This window comes from Vigna radiata, unplaced genomic scaffold, assembly GCF_000741045.1.
Source record: "Vigna radiata var. radiata cultivar VC1973A unplaced genomic scaffold, Vradiata_ver6 scaffold_322, whole genome shotgun sequence".
NCBI classification, from domain to species: Eukaryota; Viridiplantae; Streptophyta; class Magnoliopsida; order Fabales; family Fabaceae; genus Vigna; species Vigna radiata.
In genome coordinates, this window is record NW_014543606.1 from 140,523 (window position 1) to 162,415 (window position 21,893).

At 34.0% G+C, this 21,893-nt stretch overlaps 1 protein-coding gene and 1 pseudogene across 1 annotated transcript; one reads left to right on the forward strand and one right to left on the reverse strand.

Moving 5' to 3' along the window:
• The first annotated feature begins 8,612 nt into the window (after positions 1-8,612).
• On the forward strand, positions 8,613-12,620 carry LOC106754611 (cysteine-rich receptor-like protein kinase 3). Its single transcript, XM_014636650.2, has 7 exons — positions 8,613-9,529; positions 10,170-10,283; positions 10,361-10,500; positions 10,577-10,787; positions 10,879-11,113; positions 11,602-11,746; positions 11,858-12,620. The coding sequence occupies exons 1-7, from the start codon at positions 8,734-8,736 to the stop codon at positions 12,182-12,184; spliced, it is 1,968 nt and encodes a 655-aa protein (XP_014492136.1). The 5' UTR covers positions 8,613-8,733; the 3' UTR covers positions 12,185-12,620.
• Positions 12,621-12,690: 70 nt separating this feature from the next.
• Positions 12,691-15,440, reverse strand: LOC106754609 (annotated as a pseudogene).
• Between the last annotated feature and the right edge of the window lie 6,453 nt (positions 15,441-21,893).

The window sequence follows — 21,893 nt, forward strand, 5'->3', positions numbered from 1 at the left end:
TATAAATTAAAAAAATTATATTAATTATCTATAGATAGTATTTTTTAAAAAAAAACGCTATTTATTGTCATAAGTATAGATAACGCTTAAGAGATATTTATTGTTATGCACATTTATAGATAGCGCTTATTTAAAAAAACACTATCTATTGGGCGCTATCTATGATTAATTTTGTAGTTCTGAATCTAGAACTGGGGAAACTCTCCCAAAAGCAGTATTACCTAGACATAAGGATATGAGGGTTGGTTGCCTTTAAACTTCTGTGTGAATGTAATGCAGAATTAATTTCTAGGGATACAAGACATTGTGAACTAGTAATTAAGGATGGGCTTTCTTCACCGAGAGATTGGGTTTAAAGTAAATCAGAAAGTGGCATTAACATTAATGAAGAAGACGAATTCATAAATACATGAGAGTGGATGGGATAAGTCGGAAACCCCAATAACATAATCTTTCCATATTTTATACACCAATCACCTGTGCATTCTTATTGTCAATTGATCAACACTTGCATTCATATTTATTTTCTGCATTATAAACTCAATGATTTTGTTTTCAAGTCTTAATTAATCAAGAAAACACATGAATGTCTAGGTCGTGAGTCTCTAAGGAAAACGATACTTGGTCTTACCAATTATATTACTTGATACTATTCGGTACACTTGTCGGAGTCTTAACACCTATATACACCAATTCACCAAAACCTCACCTTCACTCCACTCATTCTCATAACCCATCCCTTTCTCTTCCAAGCATGGAAGAGAATTCTCAATTCCCTCCCACCCACACTCTTGGTCAAAGAGTGTAGATAATTGCCCCTCAAAAGGATATAATTCTTGCAAGGTAAAAGAAAACAAGATGCACACAAGATAACATGATTTTAAATGTACCCGTAACACTTTTTCATACACATACAACACCCCAAAGTGCCCAAAACATGTATACCCATTACTACAACAAAACTTTTTGAAAAAAACCAACATGTATAACCCAAGGTATACCCATCACAACATCAAAAACGAAATACCAATATATATACAACCCAAAGTATACCCCTTCAAAACTCAATTCCGAAAATGCATGTAAATAACCCTTCTCCATGCAACAACACGTGAAACTAAACACCAAAAAAAGAGGGCATTCATCAATATGTTAACTTTAGTCTCAACACACAAGAAAGAAGGCATGCAACAACATTATAATGTTACGTTCTACCCATCATACACCATGTTGTATCTCAAGTTAAACCCTTTACCTCTAATTCCAATCAAACTTTCAAGGTTTTTTACTCTTCCTTCCTTCATTAGACACCAAGTTTTCACTCCTCTAGACTCCCTTCAAGTTCACGTCCAAACACCAAACTAGGGTGGCTCATCTTTCTCTCACCAACTTCGTTGTTTCTTCAATGTGTCTCTCCAAACAACTCTCACGGTTCTCTCTTTTTTTCACTCTCAAGGTCCAATAAAAAAATACACATGGTGACTCTAGCACTCTCTCAAGGAAGCTTTGGTTTGTAAAAGAACAAGGTTATGTGTCTTTCCCACTCTCTCACGGTTTTCCAGAATATACCCCTTCTAGGGTTATCCTTCTACCACTTAATTATCACTAACCTCACTTTCAACCAATGCCTAACCCAACTACTCCAAGGTTATGAGAAATTCATCCTACCAAACTAACTTTAGTTTCTCCATTCCTAACTCCACATTAGCTCCAATAAAACTCACTTTAATGGTTCTAAATGGTAGTTTTAAAGTGGGTTAAAGCGCCCACATCATACTCATTTATATAGCCTACAATTCTAATGGAATGGGTAACCTCCCAATGGATCCAAAAGTCTCTTACAAGCTTTCTAAGACTAATGAAACATGTGCCTAATCCATGCAAAGTAGATAAATGTTGAGACCCAAACATTGAAATGTAAGTGAGAAAAGATAGCCAACGAGAAGCAAACTTCCTCCTAGAACGTTTCCCATGCGCACACAATAAGTCAAGCCTCCCTTTAATTTTTATGTCTCCAACCATGCAAATGCTAACATAAAATAAACAAAACAATGCAAATGGTCACTTACCCTTCACGTAAAAAATACGATCATGATATTTTAACAACTTTTTGGTAACAGATTATGTATCATTGTTTTATTAGTTTGTATATTTGAAACAGACCAATCACAAGCTGCCACATAAGCAATTGTAAAAAAATTGTGAAAAAAAGTTGTTAAAGATACATTTTCCTAAAAAATAAGACTCCCTTTTTCACTTTCTCTTTTCAACACATGCATAAATGCACCAATAAAATAATATACCCCTATTCTCTTTCATCTTAAATGTGAGTAAAAAACAAAAGAAAGGAAGGCTACACCCCACTCACGGCCAAGGGGAAATTTGTTTTCCTCTTTCTTACCTCATTGTGGGACCCACACATGCCAAAGTGAAAAAAAAAAAAACATAAAGAATTAAGAGCCTTTTGACTTTTGGGAAGATTTGAAATTGAAACCATGCACATACCTCTCCCTTGCACACTCACAACAACCTCTAAACCAACCTTTATCCGTTTGTACATTAATGCAAACATTTATATTTAATTACTCTTTCAAGCTTTTTCAAAAATTAACATAAACATCAATATTACTTTAATTTTATTCATTTATTAAAATATTTCTCAACATCATTACTCATCACAATTTATTATTTAATACCACCAAATAAAAATAATTAAAATAAAATAACATTTTATTTATACGGGCCATACATTTTTCACCATAACGATGTTGACAAGCCACATGGTGTAGGTGATTTCTCCTATGAAATCAGACTCAATAAGAGATGTTACTTCCTTATTAACAGGTGTTCAATGCTTTTCTCCGAGTTTCTATGGGCCACAGGTTTGGCATGTGGGAGAATGGACGGATGGTGGCACAAGAAACTAATATCAATACCTCACATGTCGATTGGGCACTAAGCGAATGTATTCACATTTTGTCTAATAATTTCCACTATCTGTATGCGAACTTATTCATCCATGTTAATGTAGACATCTATAACCTGGGACACCTTAGTCCCTTAGGTGTGGCTTTGCATTGGTCTATCAAACGAAGGTTGACTATCATCTGCGAACTCAACCTACAATCAAGGTCAAGAGTGTTGTTGTCTAAGCTTCCTTGTTAATTATTTATAATCATTGACTGACATGATTGCATTATTTGCCACAATGTGATGGCTCTATCTTTAGATAGGTTAACTACTATATTGTTGTCGCTTGGGGTGAAATGTTGGCGCCTATTGAGCTAGCATATTATTGTCTATTTCAAGTCCACTTTGATAATGATGATTAAGTGATCCTTTACTGGGCACTTCACCACCACATGCAAAGTAGACATGACCACACCAAGCTTATTCAAATGTTTTCTGCTCGACCAAGATGTTGTAGGAAGTGTCAGCCTTCATTATGAGGTATTGTACCATTACGGTCTTTTGGGTCTTTGATGTCCTAAAGGTCTTCAACAACTCAATATAACCTTTAAGATGCACTCTTTTTGGGAAAACTGAGCAGGGGTTCTAGATATGGTTGGATTAGGTTGGTTGGGATGTCCAATTTCTTAAAGGCGTGCTAAAATACGATGTTCGCTAAGGTTCCTTAGTTGATGAGGATTTTGAGAACTCACCAATTGGTGATGGTTATTGTGGTGACTATTGTGTTGTCTTGATCTGGTCGTCTATAAAGAAAGCTTCGTCTATGAAGGTTATAGGAAGTAAGCGCTATGGTAGGAATTAGCTCATCAAGTTGATACTACTTTGATATCTTTTTTGTGTTGCCAAAAAGCTTCCCCATCTTGTCAAACCTCCCTCAATGGTATGAACGCTTCCTCTCGCATGAGCCAAGTCAGGTTGCACCTGGATAATCTGGCTTTGAATCATAGGTTGTGTAGGAGGTGGAGCAAGCTATTGAACCTGGACAAGCTATTCAAAGCCAGGTCTTAGGATCTGGAGCACCATGTTAGGTTGGTCCAACCATCCTTGACCTAGTCCTATGAAACCTTTGTGTCATATACTTCGATCACATCCTCCTCATCCTTTGCCTCGGTCGTTATTGCCCTACTGAACGAATTGAGCTAAGGTGCTAAAACAGATCAATTCTTCCATGAGATCATTCAGATATCAACACTTTTTTATGTTGTCCAATGCTTTAATGATAGGAACACAAATAATAAAAAATATGATGTTTTGATATAATAAGATAAACATGAACAATTATACATTATCTCAATTCAATATATAAAACTTGTAATAATTTTCTGCTAATGAAATATTTACATTATAAAGGATAAATCTACATTACACAAGTAAAATAGCATAAAATTTTTAAGTGTTGCAATACCTTATTTTTTTACTTATTGATTACATTACACGAGAAAACAATTATAAAATTTTATTAGTGTTATACTCTTGTAAAAATATTCTAAATTGTCGTGTAATAATTACCTTATAATTAAAGTAACAAAATGGAATAAGATGGGTTAAAAATCTTGGTCCTCTTTGTTGCCAACTCATTTTTTTTTTCCTTTTTAGTTTTGTCATATTTATATATATATATATATATATATATATATATATATGACTTTAATAGATTATTTAATATTTTTAACTAAATGATATTATTTTCAAATATAAATTTTATATTATAATTAATAATTAAATATTTTTTGTAATTGTTATTGATTTAGATTATCAAAGTATTGTATATTTATATCCTTCAAATAATATAATATAAAAGTAATCTCTTAAACTATTATTTATTTTAATTTTTAAGGTTAGGTAGTCATTTTGTATTAGGCTAAAAACACTAATTTAACTTGTTAAATTTGGATGAATAAGAAAGTTGACATATGATTAGGGATGAAAACGGGTCAGGTCGGGCATGGGTAATGTCTACTCACAATTCGATCTGTCGGATAAAAATGTACCTGCTACCTGATCTGTTACCCGTCGGATACCCATTTAGAAAATACCTGCGGATATTTTAAAATCCGTGGATAAATATTTTATACATTTTAGAATAAAATTTAAATAAAATTACAATATATATATATATATATATATATATATATATATATATATATATATATAATAAATATAAAGTAAAATTTAATTTTAATTAAATTTAATCTAATAAAATATAATTTAATTTGATTTTTAGTTAAATTTAATTAAAAATATAAAAAANTTATACATTTTAAAATAAAATTTAAATATAATTACAAAATATATATATATATATATATATATATATATATATAATATAAATTAAATTAAATATAAAGTAAAATTTAATTTTAATTAAATTTAATCTAATAAAATATAATTTAATTTGATTTTTAGTTAAATTTAATTAAAAATATAAAAAATAATTTTTTATTATTTTTTATAGATAACGAATACCTGCGGATCGAATAATATAATACCTGTACCCGATCCATTTAAAAATGAATATTAAAATATCAATTACTTATTACCACGAATAATTAATATTCATAAATAATAACTATATGCCGCGGGAGAGATGTTTTTTTTAATTACTAAGTATGATCAAGATTTATCTGATGTCGCCTTTAATATCTTATCATGATTCTACTAAAAGAATCAAAAGTATTTTTATAACATCTATTTCAACCACAAATATATCATTTCGGAATACTGAAAGAAACATAGCATATGCATTTGTGTGAAAACTTCTACCAACATAGATGCATGATTCTAGGAATAATCTTCGAACTTCCATTCTTTACCATATATTTGAGAGCAATTTCTCAAAAATCTCACATCTACGGATCCAATTATGTTATGAAGTCAATGAAAAACAAATACTTACGTTGCCTCGTTGACCTAAATTTACTTTATATTCGTTTGACGTCATATGAAAGAAAAAGGTCAAATAGTATAATAGAAAAGGTAAAAGTGAGAAAGTTACTGAAAAAGAAGTAAAGGCAAATAAAAAAATCTCTGCCCTTTTAAAGAATGCTACAAAACAAAGTCCTTTCCTATGTTTTTGCTATTAGTTGAGAACGTGAATCAAGATTGAAGTTTATTAATAAAAATGTTTTATGAAGTAAGACGTTACTTATAAAAACACGTAATCTATTGTAAACTATGACTTATATACACACAGTTATTTTTTATTAAAATAAGTTCTGTTTACATAATTAGTGTACAAGTTTATAGTTTAGAGAAACATTCAATTGTTTATTACAAATTAGAGAAACAATATTGAATTGGGTTAAATATGTTTTTAGTCCCTATACTAAGCACGTTTTATCATAGCATTTGGATTGTTTACACTGTTTGACACATTTTTATTTCAATATTAACTGAGAAACGCGTTTGAAATAAGAAAATAAAGTTAAAAAAATTTGGTAAAAAGAATTAAAACCAGAGTTTTCTAAAATTGAAGGACTAAATTGTACCATAATTTGAAAATGGACTAAAACCAAAATCGTCTCAAAATATAAGGACTAAAAACATATTTAACCCTATTGAATTTGAGTGTTTAATACACAATACTTACCTAATATTTTTTGTGGGAATGTAACAATCCGTATTACTTTATTTAGTTTCTTTTTTAACTCATATTTTTTTAAAAGTTATTTTTATTATTTATTATTTTAAAAATAAAAAATAACTGTAATTAATGTTTCTTTCGCTAGCCACTATATATTATCGATTGAATAAAAATAAAATAAATTATAATAATTAATAAAAATTATCTCATTTCGTGTAGATTTTTTTAATTACTCTCAATATATAATTATTTAATTTTTTTTTCTCACACGAATGCCATACTATTTATAAAATCAAATTATTTTTATTTACTTCTTGTAACTTATAATGCAGTCTTAATTAAACTTATATTTAAAGTAAAACATTTAATATTTCGACAGTTATTCTCTAACAAATATATCTCTGACTCAGAATATCTTTTTATTTCACTTTACACTCCCAGAAAAGTTAATAATGTAAAACATTAAATTTTTATTTCAATAAAACAAGATAACATAATTAAAACAGGTACTTTTGCAATATAAAATAAATAATTTTCTAAATAATAATAGAAGTATTAAATGTGTGTAAACAATAAAGATTCTAAATGTGTTCCATTAATGTGTTGTGGGTAAGGTTAGGATGACCCATCTCAATCAGAGTCCACATTTCGTGTTGACTCTGAAAAATGTTGCTTCCCTTGCAAACTTTCACAAACAATACTTCAAAAACTACCATTCATCGCCTGACACATGTCCAAGAAAACCCCACTACTTTCCCACCACGCAATGCCATGTCTGCACCACGCGTTGACCTCAGTGCTTTGCACTTGGTTTCTTCACCTTCAAAAAACGGACCACATCTCGTCAACCCTAAGCACATCATTCTAAGAATAACGATAGACTTCACATTTTATTTTCTTAATTATAATCACAATTTTTCAAAGAAATTTAATTGGTGACTCATTTTTATTAGCTATAAAACCTTATGATATTATATTAAGTAGTGTTCTAAAAATTTATTAGAATTTCAAATCAATTTAATTTATTATAGATTCCGATTGGATTGATTACGAAAAAATTGTAATTTTTCATACAGATCAATTTTCAATTTATTTAGAATCAAGTTTATTTAAATTTAAATTACAAAATTTGTAATTTTTTGACTTAAAAATAAAACTTGTATTTAAATAACGAGTGAATCTCTTTGATTAATCCACTAATATATAATTGATCGAATTAAATTCAATTTTTTTTGATTAATTAATAAATAAACTCAATTAAGTTGACTTGATAAGTAATCAATTATGGATCCAATCATGTTATCTATTTTTTTTTACAACAAATAAGAAACATATACATTTTTACACCGTTCATATCTCTATGTAATAATATAATTTTAGTTTCTGTATTATATATGAATTTTAATTTTACTGAAGTAAGATGTTTATTATTTTTTATCTTTTTAAAAATTGACAATGATTATTTCCCGTACCTGGTATTATATTTCATTGCTCAAATATTAAACAAATAGTAAAACAAACATTTCAAATAGAGTTTATTAGTATCTATAATATAATGGCAGAAACATGTGATACTTCTTATAATTTTTAAAACATATACAGTACATTTTTAACAAAAGAACATTAAGGATTTAAATAGAATTTAAAATTTTAAAAATATGAAATAATAAGTTATTCGTTATTTATGAAAAGACTGAAATAAAAAAAAAAAATCAGACGAAATACGTAATTTCAGTTTTTTATGATAAAAAAATTCTTATTTTACAAACACTTAAACCCATATATAAATATAATCTTTATAAAACATAAATTAACTACTGAATTTAAAATTTTAAAAATATGACGATGCTATTTTCTTTTAAATATGAAAAGGTAAATCTTAATATTTTATATAGAGAAGTATCGTAATTATTTATTGAAAAAAAGTGTAAAAGTGATAGAGATGGAAGTTTAGGAATAAAAGAAGGCAATAATAACTGGTAAGATGGATAATCATACTATCCAAAGAATTATTAATCCATTGTATCTACCATTAATATCATAGCAACTATATTTATATCTTCTTCTCAGCCACTCTGTTCTTCTTCAACTACTATTTTATTTTCTCCCAAAACACCAACTTGCAGTGCAGGTTTATACATAAACAAAATCCAGAGAAAAACAACAAAAAACTTACCTCAATGATTCCTTCTTCTGTTTCCTTTCTGCTTCTCTTCCTTTCTGTCTTCGCACCTTCTGCTCTTTCCGATCCAAGAGCGCAGAAAGCCGCTCTGCTATGCACCAACCGCACAGTTTCCTCCCTTTCTCTGCGCCAAGTTTTCGTCGCAAACTTTGTGGCGGCGATGGACGCGTTGACTCCTCTGACGACGGCTCGGCAGCACGGCGCCGTGGTTAAGGGGTCAGGAAACTTCACCGTTTACGCCATGGCTGAGTGCATGAAAGACCTCTCGCAGTCGGACTGCAATGTGTGCCTGGCGCAGTGCAAGACGCAGCTCCTCTCGTGCCTCCCTTTCCAGAAAGGGACTCGGGGTGGTAGGTTGTTCTTCGACGGCTGCTACCTCCGCTACGACGACTACAACTTCTTCGCCGAGAGCTTAGGCCACCAAGACACTACTGTGTGCGGCACCAGTGGGAGTATTAACGGTAATAGTAATAATAGTGTTGGTGCTAGCAGTAGCCGTATTTATAAGGCCAACGCTTTGGAGCTAGTTACGAACCTGAGCGAAGTGGCGCCCCAGAACGATGGGTTTTTGGTGGGGTCGGTGGAGAGAAAAAACGTGAGTGTTTACGGGTTGGCTCAGTGCTGGGAGTTTGTGAACGGAAGTGCCTGCAAGAAATGTTTGGCGGATGCTGCTACGAAGATTTCTTCGTGTCCAACACAAGAAGGGAGGGCGCTGAATGCTGGTTGTTACTTACGGTACTCTGCGCAGAAGTTTTATAACAATTCAACCGATGTTACAATTTCTGGAAATCATGGTCAGTTATGCTCTCTCTGTCTTGGCCACGTCGTTTTTCTTTGATTGTATTGATGGTGTTGGATTTTAGTTAGCTTATTATGGTTGATTCTCCCATCCTAGTTAGCGTTCCTCTGATTTTGATGTGGATTAGAATGCATTTTCGGTGCCATGTATGACAATATAAATTAGGATTTAAATTGAGGTTGCGGTCACACTTTTGTCACCGTCCTTGATATTTGCGACAAATTTGGTCATGTTTTGAGTCTGAGACCTTAAAACCTTGATGTTGCTCAAATTTAGGTTATACACCATTTTGTAAACCCTTGATTGTGAAAAATTGCAGAACATGTCGTTGAATTGATCACGGACCATTTTTGCTGAAACCTGGAAGACTCCAACATACCATATATGCAGAATTTTATGTAGATATGTTTGCTTATTTTTGTTCCATTTAGTGGTTTTCAAAGGAGGGATTTATTGTTTAGAGTAATTTTGGGTGGATCTTTTGTCCTTGATGTGTGTTTTCTTATGGAATTTAACTATCTTGTTAATTTTAAAATAGGCATTATTGTGAAGAAATAAAAAACCTACAGAAATCACCTGTCTGATAAAATATGTCACTAAAGCTGTAAAGCTGTGTTGCTGGCATTTAATGTTAGGACGACGGAGTCTATTTAAAATTCTGGCCGCGTCCGCTGCTGCCGTGGCTCTTCTGCTGGTTGTTGCAACGGTTGTTTTCTTTATAAGGAAGAAAATTGTGACAAGGAGAAGAGGTATCAATATTTGATATTTAAGACTGAGATTATTAGAACTGTTAATACTGAAAGTTGTTGAATTGTTCTTACCTCAGAAAGAAGACAGTTCGGTGGCTTTCTCGACAGAGTGAATAAGTCCAGGCTAAATATGCCATATGAGATTCTTGAAAAGGCAACAGATTACTTCAATGATGCCAATAAGCTAGGACAAGGGGGGTCAGGTTCTGTTTATAAAGTATGTATTTTCTGAGCTTATGTTTTATTATCATTTTGTAAAAACTAATTGTTGCTAACATTTTGCTGCAAATCAGGGAGTTATGCCAGATGGGATTACTGTTGCCATTAAAAGGCTAAGATTTAACACAACACAATGGGTGGATCATTTCTTCAATGAGGTCAATTTGATAAGTGACATTCAACACAAAAATCTTGTAAAACTTTTAGGATGCAGTATTACAGGACCTGAAAGCCTTCTTGTTTATGAATATGTGCCTAATCAGAGCCTCCATGATCACCTTTCTGGTTGTAACTTTATCTCTGATGTCCAGTCAAAAACAAAGTTCCTTTCTTTAAAAGAAAATTTTCTTATCATATCTCCTATGAATTTCTCCAGTTAGAAGAATTTCTCATCCGCTGAGTTGGGAATTCAGGCATAAGATTATATTAGGAATTGCAGAGGGCTTGTCCTACCTTCACGAGGAATCACATGTGAGAATCATTCATAGAGACATAAAATTGAGCAACATTCTACTTGAGGAGGACTTCACACCAAAGATTGCCGATTTTGGACTTGCTAGATTGTTTCCAGAAGATAAGTCTCACATTAGCACAGCCATTGCTGGTACGCTGTAAGTGCATGACCCTCTTCTGCATCTTATGTTGTTCTGTGTGTGCCATCAATGAGCGAAATATCTTGCATAGACCTTAGATAAGTAGAAGGTGAATTTTCGTTATACTGGATGCCTTCTGTTAATTACTTCTTTATAATGCATACTACTTTCTAGCTTTGTGAAAGACCAACTGATTGCTATGTTGCATTCTATAATGACATTTTTTATCTATTACGCATTGTATTCCAGTAATTCCTCTGTCTACATAAATGGTTGATTCTTTTCTATGCACTCTTAATAATCTTTGCGTCGCTGTGTGGGGTTTGTATCAACAATCATAGTTTACACTCCAAAAATTCATGGTTGACGAGCACTTCTACATCTTATGTTACAAAGGATGCATAATTGAACCCTTTAGCTGACTTCTGGATCCTAAAGATTTGAAACATGATTCATATATTGTTCCTGCATGATTCACTTAACATTTGATCATGTGTTCGTATTAGGGGGTATATGGCTCCAGAGTATGTAATTCGTGGGAAGTTGTCTGAGAAAGCAGATGTTTACAGTTTTGGAGTTCTAGTTATTGAAATTGTATCTGGCAAGAGAAACAGTTCCTTTATTATGAATTCATCCTCTCTCCTACAAACGGTAATTGTTTTCATCTGGCATGTTGCTACGGCATACTACTTCATTTAATGTTTTTTAACAAGACAAACATTCTCATAAGTAGCATCCCATGGTTGATGATCATTGTACAAGGTTTGGAGCCTCTATGGATTAAATAGACTATCTGAAGTTGTTGATCCGACCTTTGAGGGTCCTTTTCCGGCAGAGGAAGCATGCCGACTACTTCAGATAGGACTGCTTTGTGCACAAGCTTCTGCGGAGTTGAGACCATCGATGTCAGTAGTAGTTAAAATGGTTAATCACAATCACGAAATTCCTCAGCCAACCCAACCGCCATTTATTCATTCTGGTAGTTCAGAACTCAGCAGATCTGGTTTACCTGGATATAATTTTCAGCCTGGATCCAACACTCAGTCTTCAGCAAACACCATGACTGAAAGTCTGGTTGAACCAAGATGAATTACATTTCACAACCTTTCTCCGATACTACATTTGTGCTCACAGTCACAATCCCCAAGTACTCTTATAGAAGTTGTGGCATGCTTGCTTTCATCAAAAAGCAAGGCAATGTTATTCTGCATGTCTAAGTGAATTAAATCGAGAGTGACAAAACCCCTCATATGAATCATATGCCAACCGCTAAGACCGATTGCTATGTATACAGATAACAGTTTCACAAATGGCTGCAAGGTAAGAAAGTTAAATTTTGCCGAAACTTGTACATTTCATATCACACAGGTCACTTAAAAAGAATCAATAAGTAGGCTGATCTCTGCTAAATTTATACTACATGCTTTTTAATCTTTGAATTCTCTACTAACACCTGCATGGAGTTATCTACTACCAAGAATTTTACATGTAACAACTAGAAATTATTATTTATTTACATTTTATTCTTTTGTGTAATAGAAAATTATTTTAAGTTCCTTATACTATTGTTATTTACTATTATTTGTTTGAATATGGGAGGCATTTAACAAAATAAGAAAATTATCTATTAAATGCATACAGATAAACCTTTGGTTCAGTAATAAAAATGCCATTTTGTTTCATTACCAGTGTCTTTGACTATTGAAGAAAAACCTTCCCCGTGCTAAATGCATAGCTTGTGTATATTTTTATGGTTGCTTTGAGAAAAAAAATCAAAAACGGCAGTTTCGTCAACGTGAAATTAAGCAAGTGTTAAAAATTAGAAAGTATGGGTTTTTTTTTCTCAGTTAACAATTTCAACTCTACAGGGTAAGTTATGGGCAATGGAAATAAATGCAGAGGGGACCACGCAAATTATTTTATCTAGATAAACCCGCATGATGTGCCGCTACATTATATTCTAGAAGAATATCACAATCTATAAGCTACATTAATCTAATCTTTCTATTTACTATTTTTCAAATTTGTATTTTCTGTTTGTTTTATACATATTCAAAATAGGTTTGATAGATCATTCTCTCATTTTTTGTTATCGAGTTTCTAAATTTCATTCTATTATTTACTTAAAAAACAATGTAATGTTTCTCTAGGTCCTTATTTTAGTTTGGAATTTCAATTAGATCTTCTTTCTTTTTAGTGTTTCAATTGAGTCTTTATTTTTGTAAAATTGGAATCATTAGAGGTCTATCCTTAAATTTCACAAACAGCCGTTTAATTGTATGTTAGGTGGCATGAAAAAGAGTTTTATATTAAAAAATACGAAAGCACATATTTTAAATCAATTTTAGGGAAGGACATAATGGGAAAGCTTAAGATACAAAGTTTGAATCTCAAACCACACCTTCAGCTCTACCAATCGGTCCAAGACGGCACCGAAAACTTCTGTCGCAAAGTCACAATCGGGATCGGAACGGGAATCGTCAAAGTTAGAGGAGGAGACGAATTTGCGGAAGACTAGGAAGACGCCCTTGTCACAGAGAGTCTGGAGTAAGGTTCTAGAAGGTTCCCAAGAGGAGAGGGAGTCCTTGACGTCGGTGAATCGGAAGCCGAGAGGGATGGTTGAGGTGGTTCTGTCTTTACTGAGGCATTTGGCGATGTAATTGTTGACGGATTGGCAAGTGTACTAAATCGTACAAGTAATATAAATGGTAAGACCAAGTAACGTTTTCCCAAGAGACTCGTATGGCTTCCTCGTTCGCGTGAATTAAAATAATAAGACTTGAGAAATTAAAATTAATAAATTGGGTTTAAGAGCAAAAATATTAACATGCAAAATAAATGTTGATTCAATTGACAAGTGAAAACAATGGATGTATGGATGTTGTTGGGTACTAACAATTTCATCTATTCCACTCTCTCTTACATACTACCCTTGATTATTAAATTGATTCAATTCTTATGCGACTTTCTTAGCCTCCCCTTAACCTGATCCCTCGGCGAAAAGGGCCTAATATCAATTACCGGCTTGTTATCCCTAGCTTCCCCTAGTAATTAATACCGCATTATAAACAGAAGTTAGCGCAATTGATCGTCCTACCCCTATCCCTAGGTTGTATTGCAGAATCAAGAGATTACTCACCAGTTCATGTCATTACCGCACGTCCCCATGTAAATAACGACAAACAACGATATACCGAATGAGTTAAACGATAAAAGCCTTAAGCACAGATGATAACCCAACAATAATCAATCAAAACATATGGAGACCATATAAATAATCAATAGTTTCAATAAGAGAGTACCAAAAGATTACATTGAATTCCCCAACAACAATAAGGTTTAGTTGACCATAGACATGGTGAAACTAGATGAGAAATGGAAGAAGAATGAAAGAGAAAACCCTAGAAAAGATGAAAAGGAGCCTAAGCATCCAAGAGATCCTCTCCAGAGAGCAAAATTAGGTATGGCCGTCTTCTCCTGTCAAAAGAATGACTCTGAATTCGCAGTAGGGGTATTTATAGGTGAGGAGCGCGTCAAAATCAGGCCCAAGTCCAGCGTGCTACCGCCGGGCGGTTTGAGTGTGCCGCCCGGCGGTTTGCCACAACCTACCGCCATCGCCCGACGGCAATCGCCACCGCCCGGCGGTTTCCCATGCCACCGCCCGACGGCAATCGCCAGCGCCAGCAGTTTCTCTCAGCGTGAAATGTTATCTACTCCTCGTCCTGGGCCGCCCGGCGATTTAAGTGTGCCGACGGGCGGTGCGTCGATCTTCAAATCTTCATTTTTCTGCTCTTTTCTTGAGTCAACGACCTGTATCTTCAACTCCATTCTCTACTTTTCTCAAATAAGCTTTAAAACAATGCAAAACAAGCATAAAATCGCTAAAAACAGCTTCTGACTCTCTGTAGACTTATTTATTGAGTTTTGCTTGATTCTAAGCTCATTCCAAGTAGTAAAGAGTGTAATTTGGTCCAAATTGACATATGAAAATCACTGTTTTTCAACCTTCATCAGTAATCTTCAAAGTGACCGAGGTGCCAGGTTCGGGAGCCGATTTTGATGTCCATGACGAAGGGTTTGGTGTAGGGGGTGATGAGGTCCTATAGGAGAAGGTGGGTGTGGGGGTCGGAGCCGTCAGAGGCGGGGACGACAGCGGTGCCATGGAATGCCAGGAAGAAGGGCGGATGGAGGGGGCGGCGAGGGAGGTGTAGAAGGAGAGCTCGGCGGAGCCCCTACCGTTGTCCTGTAGTGGCTTGTAGAACTTCCCAGAATCGTCCACCACCGGACCCAGAACGTCGTTCTTTGCCATGTGACTCGCCACCTGGTGTTCCGGCTCCTTCAACATTTTGCCATGTGATTCGCCCACCACAATACAACAAATCAACAAAACCAGTTATATTGTCTTTGTACACATCAGATCAAAAGATGTATCGAACTTCACCATTATATATAATAGTTTATGATTCAAGATCCAAAGCAATTCTTTAGCTTTACACCATCTAATCATCTAATTACATTTTTTATTTGGATTCTTTCATAGTGAAAGACAAAAAGTTCCGATTTTTTTGCTTTGTTTTGCAAAGAACAACAGTTTCACATTACGCAAAGGAGAACCATGTCACCATTAAGCTGAGTTTCATTAATTGTGTTCTGGTGGTGTATGAGAAGGAGAAGGGGACCACCATTGACTAACTAAAGTAGGAAGGGCATAGTCATTGAGGTTCAGACTCTGTATCATTTCTATTCATGTTCTGTTTTGGTGGTGTATGAGAAAGAGAAGGGGAACACCACTGAAGTGGGAATCGTAATAAGTTTTCCCATTATGCCCTTCTCTAAAACTGATTTAACATCTGTGCTTTCATATTTTTTAGGCTTAATACCGCTTTTGGTCCCTAGTTTGGGGGGTTATGTTCAAAATGGTCCTACCTTTTTTTTAAGGTAGCAATTGATCCCAACTTTTGAAAAAACAGGTCAAGTTAATCCTTTTTGCTAACGGCGTCAAAAATTTAACGATGCAGTTACCATCGTGGACTAAACATACTAAGTTGTCTCATACGTGGCACGACAGGTAATATAACGTTTGAATTTTGAATTTAAAAAAAAAATCTTGACACATCAGCCATCTTCCACCTCCTAACCGTGAATGCCATCGGAGCACAAGATAAATGGATCTGTGGTATTGAAAGTGTAAGACTTGTGGATACAGAGGATAAGGCAGCCCAAGAAATTACCTTGAGGAAACCATCTAAAGTAGTTGTACATGACAACTACAGCAATAAAATAAGATGCACCAAGAAGAAAACCTTAAAATATCAAAAGAAAGGGGTCTTCACGAGTTCTTGGAGGGAAGGGTTCAACACTTCCTCATTGAGATGGTCCACAGTTTCGTAATCACAACAAAAGTCCTACCATGCCACTGAACTTTGGTGCACCCTGAAACCAACAAAGAGAGAATTGCACAAACAACATAAATGGGGGAAAACACAAAACACAAATCATAAAAAGACACACTCTTTGTCCAAGATTCAAAATCCCACAACCCTAAAATAAAAAAAGAAACTTAAAATGTGGCTTTTCATCAAGAAGAATTCACAGAAATTACCCGGGCACACTGATAAGCTCTATCAATGGCTCCAAACAGAGAAATTCTGGGAGATGTTTTAGACGACACAGCCATAGCAACAAACACAGCCACGAGAGCCATCAGAAAACCAAGCTTTTCTTCTTGGTCCAAAAGGGGATTAATTAAAACTCTTCAAGTGTGAAAGAAAGTGTAGGGAATCAACAGTCATACTCGAAAATATCCAGGTTTTGGCTGCCTCCGCACCTATGTGGTGGACAAAGGTAGGGTTTTTGTCATCTTCTTCAAACTGTGGTGTTAGGGATTCCTTCTTGAGACCCGTTTGCTGTTTTCCCTTTCCCTGTGCGTCACTCGCCGTCTTGCAAACAATGTCGATTTCTCTAGCAGCTGCTTCCCAATCAAATTCCTAAAATTGCATACATTAACAGTCGAAAGATTGAGACTCGGTTGAAGTTTGCACATTGCAAGAAAGCTATTTTTCTATTTTCATACCTCATCATCCATGATATCTGAAGGATTATTAGATTCATTCGATAATTCAGATTTTTATTTTCATACCAGGTTTTCTGTCGAATCGTAGCACATTTGACCATTCCATTGGATGGAGAAGACAATCAGTCAATTCCCATTTGCTAGTTTCCGAGAGAGTGCTTGGAAAGTTGGTGGGTTTTGTGGAGAGGAGAAGGAGAGGAAGACGGGGAGGAAGAAGGAGACGGCGGCGCAGCCTCTACTGTCATCAGGGTAAAAACCCTAAATTCACTGTTAGTGGAGGTGGAAAATGACTGATGTGTCAAGAATTTTTTTTTTTTAAATTCAAAATTCAAACGTTATATTACCTGTCGTGCCATGTATGAGACATCTCAGTATGTTTAGTCCAGGGTGGTAACTGCACCGTTAAATTTTTGACGCCGTTAGCAAAAAAGATTAACTTGACCTGTTTTTTCAAAAGTTGGGATCAATTGTTACTTTAAAAAAAAGGTAGGACCATTTTGAACACAACCCCCCAAACTAGGGACCAAAACGATATTAAGCCCATTTTTTAATACAAAACTCCTTTTCAATTCCACGTGTGACATGGTCCATGCCAATTAAACAGCTGTTTGTCAAATTTAACGGCAGGTCTCTAATTGTTCCAATTTTACAAAACTAAGAACTCAATTAAGACGCGAAAAAGAAATAGGACCTATTTGAAATTTCAGACTAAAATAGAGACCTATAGAGACATTAAACCAAAAACAATTTATCGTCTACCTTTTCGTGATGGAAGTGTAAAGTATTGTTTGCGTCAAAGGATAGAAAGCATGTTAATGGTAAAAAGTCAACAACAAAAAACGACAAATTAAAAGGTACAAAACAGTAAAAGATAAATACAACGTTAAAACATCGACGTTAGGAAAAGGTTTACTTGAAAAAAACAGCGAATTAGACTAAAATACTAAGATGCATAGTCTATTATATTGTAAGTCTATAATAATGTAAAAAATATTCTTACTTATTTGAGGCACGTTTAATATTTCTTTTTTAATATCATTATTCATTATATTTTAAAAAATAGAAAAGAAAAAAATTATATTTGATATATATATATATATATATATATATATATATTTTTTGACTGTAACATCCCAATTTAGTAATATAAAATTACTAAAATGAATATTATATGGATAATGATACAACCATAACTACAAATTTACTATGAAAAAAATTCTTCACCTAAAGAATAAAAGTTCAACCTAAATTGCAAGCTTCACTCCCATCCTCCCGCAACGTCAACTGAAAGATTGTATCCTAAGCTCACACCATTAAGGTGATTATTGCAAAAGAGAAAACAACATACAAAGATATCCCATAGGAAACAAGGGTAAGCTAGTGTAGTTTAATATTCATGTAGGAATAAATTTCAAACAAGCAACTAACATACTCATACAACATGTGTAAAACATATAAACATATATGACCGATCACTTTGACTTGACCATCCGGATAAGTATGAATATGTAGCTATGGTCGTTCATACACTTGTGAGTGAAGTAACAAGAAATCTATAAGCTGCTACACGAGGTTAACTTGTTATCACTCACCTTAGGTCAAGGTAAAACCCTTAGGCTAGGGTCTCCTTCTATTCTCATGACATGCCTCACCATTCTCTACTTGAAAATCGGTGACCATTAGAATGTAAGGATGAACGCCAAGACTGAGCTTCCCATATTCATACTTTTACCACATTGAAATCCACCAATGAGATATTCCTCCTTGGAATTCTCTTCCATACCAACTTTGAAACATCATGCATGATTTAAATACTAACAATTTCTCATACATAGTAAATTAATATAACCGAAGTAAACAATATGAGAAAAGCAATGAAAACAACGTTTGGGAGACTGAACTACCTTTAGTAGTTTACGACCGAACGGTAACCATCAACATCCACTAACAAGACCGAACGGTCAATGTTAGGTAAGACTTAAGAAGTGACCGAACACAATTAAGGACTGAATAGAAAATCATAGTTGAAGACCGAACGACAATAGCACAATCCCTGAGTACGGCCGAACAATCAATGACCGGTCAGGCCTCAGCATAGGCCGAACACAGTTAAGGACGGAACACTAAAGTAAATCGAACACTAAAATGATACCGAATTCTAGAACTTGACCACTCACTAACACATAACTGAATACTAGACATGACCAAATACTAGAGATATAACGAACACCAAAACAAGGCTGGTTACTAAAATTAGACCTAATATAGATAGACCAAAAACTATATTTAAACCTAATACTAGGTAATACCGAATACTAGTGTAAGACACTAGTGTAAGACCGAATGCTAGTGTAAAACCGAACACTTAGAGCTTAGACAGAACACTGACAACTTAGACCGAACACTTAAAGCTTAGACCAAATACTAAGAATTTAGGCAGAATACTTATAGCTTAGACGGAACACTTTAGAGCTTAGATAAAATACTAAGAACTTACACCGAATACTAAGAGCTTAGACCAAAAGTGATGCACATTTGGTCATTTACTTTTAAAGCAAGTGGTGTTTTCATTGGGAGGGTCGCTACAATGTCCCTTCATTTAGCTTTTACATGTTTTTTTTTTTATATATACTTTCTCGTATTATGCATTTTATTGACTAGCTTTAGATGCATCTTATTTTCCAGTTGCCACGTGTCTTATTCTTTTAAGATTAATTGTTGCATTTAAAATTGTTCAAATCATTTGCCATTCGTTCTAGTATCCTTCTTTTCTTTTAGTACCTTCTCCAAATTGCTTTTAATATATTGCTTACTAGTTGCATTTTAATTGTCTTTATTATGTTTGGATATTTGTCTATTATAGTGTTAGGTTTAGCATTTTCACTTACTTTAATGTTGTCTAGTTTGTTTGACTATGTTAATTTAATTGTGATGTTAGCTTAGGTTAGTCGAGTTGGTCATTAGCGATATTATAATGTTTCCTTGAGATTTCTGGACTGTAATTGTGTTTGCCACTCTGACTTGGTTAATGTGAAATCTGTATTTGCACTTGCAATTGGGTATACGCTTAGTTGCCCGATTGGTGATTGCATCTTCGCTTAGTTGATGAAACTGCATGGTGTAAATTGGATTTGATGTTAACATTGTGTTCGCTTAGTTCGCTTTTATGAAAACATGATTAGCCTTCGCTTAGTTGGTTAACTGTGTTGGATTAGAGGTTTGAGTCGCCGCTTTATTTTGTTTATCTATGATGGAAGCATTGTGATTAAGTTAATGACCAACCGTTTTCACATTCCGTTTTTACATTTCTGTTTACCTTTCTGTTGCATCTGTGTTTACATTGTTGTTTGCATTCGTGTTTTGATTTTGTTTATCCGCATTCACAAACTTTTCACAAACCCCCCACTACGTGTTTGACCTAATTCTCGAACCACATTTGGTCCTTGAGAGACGACCTATGAGTCGCTTCCTAATCTATACTGCATTCTTTATGCACATTAAATTTGCATGGAGTGCGAGACCCATCATCCCATATGAGACCGAACGCAGTTAAGATCGAACACAAGAGTAAGGCCGAGCGGTTAAAGACTAACACTCAGCGGACTGCATAATTCTGCAACAAAACTGCAGAATTATGAACTACACCTAACTTTACCCATTCACAACATTTTTCCCAACTTTTAATGCTCCAGATTTGTATCATATGCTGATTTAAACTTAACTAAGGATATATAAACCTTTCTAACATCATTCAAAAGAGTCTCATCTCATATTCATGCTTCAATTTTGCATAATCATCAACTAAATGACCCAAAATCAATTCTCCAACTTTTGGTACAGTTTGAGTGACTTAGAGATTCTAACAAATCCTAAATAACTTACTCATACTCTCCTCACAGGCCGATTGCACTTTAACCACAAAATTCTAACTTTCACTACTCCACCTCCTCCAAACTCACTCTAAAACAATACCAAATATTTTTGCAGAAAAGTTCACACGGTCACATTTATATTATCTCATACAACCATACAAATCACACAATCATCCAATTACATATACATGCAAATCTTCTACACCACATTATACAGTATTATAATTCAACAGCACATCAAGTAATTAAATTAACTAGCTTCTCTTACCTTTAACAGAACCGAACAACTTCTGCAACCTCCAAAAATTTGTTTGAACCTCAAGAAAATCCTAAGAACACCTAAGAACCACCGATTGATGAAAGAAGACCAACCGTAGAACCAAAATGAAATCAGAAAAGGAAGAAGGAAAATGTGGAACACATGCAAACAGAATTGTTCCTTGCATGCAACAAAACTAGAAATTACCAAAAACCAAGGAACGAAGCTTAGCAGTTCTAAACACTAAAACAATCGGTGAAACAGGAAGCCCTTGACGGCAAGATTACTTAGGTGCCCCCTGATCGTCGAATAGATGAACCCCCGGTAAGAAATTCTAGAGAGAATGGAGAAGAAAAAGTAGATAATAGTGTTTTTAGAGAGATAGAAAGTATTTAGATAATGAACCAATTATTTTAAATTTCTATTTATACTGTTTAACACAAAGTGATCGGTCTCATTATTTTAATACATCTATCTACCCTTAACAGTACTTTCTGGGTTCTTATATATATATATATATATATATATATATATATATATATATATATATATATATATATATATATATATATATATATATATATATATATATAT

What these genes read in the sequence shown, in the direction of transcription:
- LOC106754611 (XM_014636650.2), top strand. Translation starts at nt 8,734, where the DNA reads ATGATTCCTTCTTCTGTTTCCTTTCTGCTTCTCTTCCTTTCTGTCTTC. An exon ending in GGTCAGGTTCTGTTTATAAA is followed by an intron (nt 10,501 to 10,576) that starts GTATGTATTTTC and finishes GCTGCAAATCAG; the next exon opens with GGAGTTATGCCAGATGGGAT. An exon ending in CATCCTCTCTCCTACAAACG is followed by an intron (nt 11,747 to 11,857) that starts GTAATTGTTTTC and finishes TCATTGTACAAG; the next exon opens with GTTTGGAGCCTCTATGGATT.